We start from the raw sequence: 5050 nt of genomic DNA, 5'->3' as shown, positions 1-5050 counted from the left end.
GGAGCCCGGGATCCGCCGGGCGGCCTGAAACGCCGCGGTGAGCCACATGCGAGCGGGGCGCTTGGAGGCGGCGGCTGCACGAGCGAGAGAGCTCAGCGGCGGTGGGCCAGGACGCAGACGCAGCGCCACCTCCAACAGCACCAAGAGTAGCAGCAGCAGCAGTAGCAACCACCACTGCAGCTAGAGAGGCAGCAGCAACAGGAGCCTCGGCAGCAAGCCGGCGCAGCGAGCGGGACTCGGCGGGCGCGCCTTCCAAAAGGAAGCCGCCCGCCACCCCATCATCGCCCTCTTCCGGCGTGTTCATGCCCCCGGGGTGAGTGTGCGCACCCTCCGGATCCCCAAAGGCTGGACACAATGGGCCAGGCCGGGTGGGCTCCCTGGAGGAGGTGACGGGGAGTGCAGGGCACTGCAGGCGATCACCTGACATTCCTACCCGTGCTTGTCCCCCAACTTCCACCAAAGGGTTGGTCTAGCCAGGCACCTGGTACTCTGGGCGCCCTGTCTGGGCGCACAGGTGCCACAGCGGTCTGGCGGGTTTGTTTACAAACAATGGGGTTCGGGCTCGCTAGCGCCCCCTGGTGCCCAGTGTGGCAGGGGAGGAGAGTGGACCCGGGGTTGCCTAGGTCCACGGAGTCCCGATCCGGGGAGGTTCTGGAGTGAGTGAGTGAGTGAGTGTGTGTGTGTGTGTGTGTGTGTGTGTGTGTGTGTGTTGGGGGGTGGCACCGAGGATCGGCCACACCCAGGGCGCGCGCCCGCCGGGGGCGGTGACAGGGGGCGGCGGAGGCTGCGGCTCCCGCGGGCGGGGGCTGCGCCCCAGCAACAGCCGGTTATTGGCCCCGCGCGCGCTGGGCGGGCGGGGCGGGCGCACGTGGCGACGGTGGGGGGGCTGTGACAGCGCAGGGGGCGGCGGGGACCGCGCGTGCAGGGCTGTGGATCTGCAGGTGTCTCGCCTGGGTGTGTGCGCGCGTGTCTGGCTCCTGAGTTTGTGTCCCTCCACCGAGATGTTGGCGTTTGTCACCCGGAGGGGTGTCTGCGTGAGTCTTCTCCCCGCGTGTTTTGTGGGGTGGGGTACACCTGTCCGCATGCGGGTGTGGGTACTCCCCTCAAGACAGAGTTGTGTGTGCGTGTGTGTGTGGTCTTGAGGGGGTGACTTGAAGGGGGGATCTGTTGCCTGCTTGGTGATGATGGCTTGGTTGGGGGGGGCTTGGGATGTGTTTGTGTATCGCTTGAGTGAGCTGTGTGTGTGTGTGTGTACAGGGTTCTGGGCTGTGTGTGTGCTCTGCGTGTGTGTGTGTGGTGCTGGATGTCTCCGAAGCATGCATCTGCACCCAATATTTGGGATGGGGTGCCACCCAGTGTCTGATTGCTATCCAGGTGACTTCCAAGTGGCAAAGGTTGTCACCATCCCTGGCTTTTGGAAACTGAGAGGACTTTAGGGGGTCTAGACAGTGCAGTGGCCACCTCTCTGCACCGTGTGTGTGTGTGTGTGTGTGTTGGGTCTGAGGGGCTTGTCACTGTGATCGGTGGTTCATATGTGTCATGTGGGCACGTATGTGTGTTTATACCAGTCACGTGAGGCCAGTGTTTTCTTTAGGTGTGAGCTGCTGGGCTGTGTGGGATTAGTTCTAGATGGTGTGTGCAAGAGAGTGTGTTCTGGCTGACAGTTGGCCATGGTATTTTGGGGCTGGGAGAGGAGGTTTGACTGATGTGATGTGGTCTCTTCAACTGGTGCCTCCCCACGTTGCTGCCCGCATGTGCAGGGATGTGTCTGGTTGTGCTAAGTTGTGTCTGTGTGGGGCTGATACAATGTGTCCTGAAGCTCAGAGCTGAGGGACATTCAAATGTGTTTTGGGGGTGTGGAGCTGGTTTCCTCTGTTTGGGGCTGATGAGGGTGTGTGCTAAGGTATGGGGGGCCGGTCTTGTGACTTGGGGTTGTGTATATGTAGACACAGACATGTTGGAGACTTGTGGCTGTGCCTGTTGTCTCTTCCTGTGTGACTGCACCGTGGGTAGGTGGGTGTCTGCTGGTATGTCAACGGTGGGTCAGTGTGGACTGTGGCAGAATTAAGTGTGTGGCTGGGGCAGGAGATGGACTTGGGATGGCTGTGTGTGTTGTGGTCAAAGTCGGTCCCCCCTGTGTCTGGAACAGCAAGATCTCAGTGTCAATGAGAGGGAATGAGGGGGGGGGTCAAGTTGTACACTTCTGTGAGTTCTTGTATGTCTGTGTTGTCTGCTCATTACTACACAAAAACACACACACGTCCTCTGTGAGCCCCTGTGTGTCCTAGGAGCCATTCACCCTCCCTCTCTGTGTTGGGAAAGTTCTCACCAGCCCATGCCCTGTGAGTCCCAGGCACAGTTTGCCTGGTGGGCTTGCCACAAGCCACACTGGCAGTGGCAGCCTTGTACCTCGATCTGTGCCTCCTCTTCCCTCCTGCACCCATCACCATATGTCCTGGCCAACCTGCTCCCCGGGGGTCACCCCTTCGTGGGGCGTGTCTCCTGAGTGAGCGTGGACCAAGAGTGACCTCCAGCGGGGTGTCTGAAGGGTGGGGTCCTGAAGCCCCCCTCCCCCGCAGTCGTTCCGCTGACCTCCCCGCCCTGTCCCGCAGGCCCCAGGGAGCGCCATGGCCCGCGCACGCCAGGAGGGCAGTTCTCCGGAGCCCGTAGAGGGCCTGGCCCGCGATGGCCCACGTCCCTTCCCGCTCGGTCGCCTGATGCCATCGGCTGTGTCCTGCGGCCTCTGTGAGCCGGGCCTGCCCGCCGCCCCCGCCGCCCCTGCCCTGCTGCCCGCCGCCTACCTCTGCGCCCCCACCGCCCAGCCTGCCGTCACCGCCGCCCTGGGGGGCCCCCGCTGGCCTGGGGCTCCCCGCAGCCGGCCCCGAGGCCCGCGCCCGGATGGTGAGTGCCCGCCCCGCAACCCCGGGAGGTAGAAGCGGGAGCCGAGTCGAGCGGGGCCACTGGGAGGGTGTGGCTAGTGTGGTCTTTGTGTAGCAAAAAGCTGGAAGATGGAGTGGGAGACCGGGATGAAGGGGGAAAGGTCGAGCGGGAAGTCCCTCTTGGAATCTGACTGCAGTCCCGGGAGTTGCAGCCCACCGCCCTTTCCGGGCCTCGGGCAACAGCTGTGTCTCAGCTCCCCTCCCCCAGCCTAGGTTCCCTGGGCACCCCTTTCGTGCCCCCCCCCATTGCTGTGGGAAGGAGTGTGACCAGAGTAGGAGGATTGTCAACTCAGGACTTTGGGGAGGGGTCGAAGGGCCTTTCCCTTTTATTTGAATCTCTGGCCAGAGTAGGCCCAATCCGCAGTCCCCGGGGAGGAAGGAGAGGGGGAGGGGGCCATTGTGTTGGGAAAGTCCCCTTCGGAGAGAGGGAGAGACTCGGGGACGCAAGGGTTAAAGGTCCCCTGCCTGATGAGCTGTTAACCCTGTGGTGGCCGCCGAGGGGAGTGACCCTCTGGGTTTCCCTTTCTATCATACCCCCACACTGTCCTCAGAGCCCAGGGGTTAAAGAGAGAAAAACTTTCCAGCAGTTCTCCGTTAGCAGTGGGACAGGGAATTTGAAGATTAGACTCACAGATTCGGAAACTGAGGCCTCAGGTCTAGGGAACTGTCTTGCCAGGACCTGGTGTCACAGGAGGGAGGGCCCGGGATGAGCTGTGGGAGTTGATGGGGCTGGAAGGTTAATCCTGCATCCCAGCCCCCAGCCTGGCCCAGTCCTCGCCAGCAGTCCCAGTCTGGCCTTCTGGTCTTCAGGCCAATGCCACATCCGGGGGGTGTGGCCTTACTGTGGTTGGCCAGGAGTGAGCTGGAGACCTGAGGATTGTGACTGGGTGGGGTCAGTCGCCGTATCCCTGTGTGACCTTGGCCACTTCTCTGGATGGAGCCTCAGTTTCCCTGTCTGCCAAATAGATTTTACTGTTTTAGAATAAGCGTATCTAGGTGGGATAAGACGAGGGACTTCCACTTTGAACTGGGCTTTGGAGGGGTGGTAGCTGGGGGCAGGTGACCCCAGAGCAACTTCCTCAGGCCCCTCTTCCGGTTTCTCTAGTGCCTGGGGAGGAGGAGAGCTCTAAGAGTGGGAAAAAGGAATCGCTGGAAATGAGGTGGAAGCAGAGGAGAAAGGAGGTGGCTGCCTAGGGAGAGATGCACGCCTGGGTCACCTCGGTGCCTCTGGGACACCTAGGGGGCCAACCAGGGTGGTGGGTGGTGACCACGCCTCTCTGCCTCTCCAAGGTCCTCAGCCCTCGCTCTCACCGGCCGAGCAGCACCTAGAGTCTACCGTGCCCAGCGCCCCGGAGGCCCTGGCAGGAGGTCCCACCCAGGCAGCCCCGGGAGTCCGAGGGGAGGAGGAGGAGTGGGCCCGGGAGATCGGGGCCCAGCTGCGGCGGATGGCGGACGACCTCAACGCGCAGTACGAGCGGCGGGTGAGTGTTGGGAGGGGGAGGAACAGCGGCAGGTGGGCCTCGCCACGGAGAGGGGGCATCCCGCCAGATGTGCCGCAGCTGCTGGCCCCGCGCGCGGGGTCGCGGCGGGGACAGGCAGGTGGAGGGGGGGCCGTGGATCCAGAATGCGCTGGATGCAGGAAGGACCGGGCCAGGGATAGGCCGGGTCTGGGATGGGCTGGAAGCAGGATGGACCGAACCACCAGGGGTTAGGCCGGTTGCAGGATGAAATGGACCAGGGATAGACGGATCAGGGATCCGCTGAATCCGGGCTGGGCCGAGATCCGAGGCCCGGGCTGAGCCAGGGACCGAGCTGCCGCGGAGTCTGAAGCCCGTAGCTGCGGGGACTGAGGGCGGCGCACCGAGCGGTGGGATGGGCTGGAAGCAGGATGGACCGAACCACCAGGGGTTAGGCCGGTTGCAGGATGAAATGGACCAGGGATAGACGGATCAGGGATCCGCTGAATCCGGGCTGGGCCGAGATCCGAGGCCCGGGCTGAGCCAGGGACCGAGCTGCCGCGGAGTCTGAAGCCCGTAGCTGCGGGGACTGAGGGCGGCGCACCGAGCGGTGGCTCCTATATCCCGGGCTATTTATAGCCGGTGAGTCAGCAG

At 63.1% G+C, this 5050-nt stretch overlaps 2 protein-coding genes across 10 annotated transcripts in view; one reads left to right on the top strand and one right to left on the bottom strand.

The window, feature by feature from the left end:
• Nucleotides 1-3693, bottom strand: part of Ccdc9 (coiled-coil domain containing 9) — a 36916-nt gene extending 33223 nt beyond the window's left edge. For 4 of the 8 annotated variants that reach the window (XM_017795449.2, XM_008822067.3, XM_008822056.3 and 1 more), the window contains exon 1: nt 3571-3693. The gene's annotated coding sequence lies outside the window, so the exon portion shown is untranslated. The remainder of the gene's footprint in view (nt 1-3570) is intronic. The other 4 variants (XM_029558148.1, XM_008822076.3, XM_029558155.1 and 1 more) reach the window with 4 other exon arrangements.
• The window catches only part of Bbc3 (BCL2 binding component 3), a 9042-nt gene continuing 4009 nt past the window's right edge, over nt 18-5050 (top strand). Inside the window, exons 1-3 of one of the 2 annotated variants that reach the window (XM_008822021.2) lie at nt 18-313; nt 2613-2901; nt 4230-4420. In XM_008822021.2, coding sequence (XP_008820243.1) covers nt 2628-2901; nt 4230-4420 — 465 coding nt within the window. In that variant the 5' untranslated portion in view covers nt 18-313; nt 2613-2627. Of the gene's footprint in view, nt 314-873; nt 1035-2612; nt 2902-4229; nt 4421-5050 lie in introns of those variants that run through there. The other variant, XM_008822015.3, reaches the window with a different exon arrangement.

Source organism: Nannospalax galili, unplaced genomic scaffold (assembly GCF_000622305.1).
Source record: "Nannospalax galili isolate Female #2095 unplaced genomic scaffold, S.galili_v1.0 scaffold432, whole genome shotgun sequence".
Taxonomy (NCBI): domain Eukaryota; kingdom Metazoa; phylum Chordata; class Mammalia; order Rodentia; family Spalacidae; genus Nannospalax; species Nannospalax galili.
Note: the sequence above shows the minus strand (reverse complement) of the source record. Positions and strands in the feature narration are given on the sequence as shown.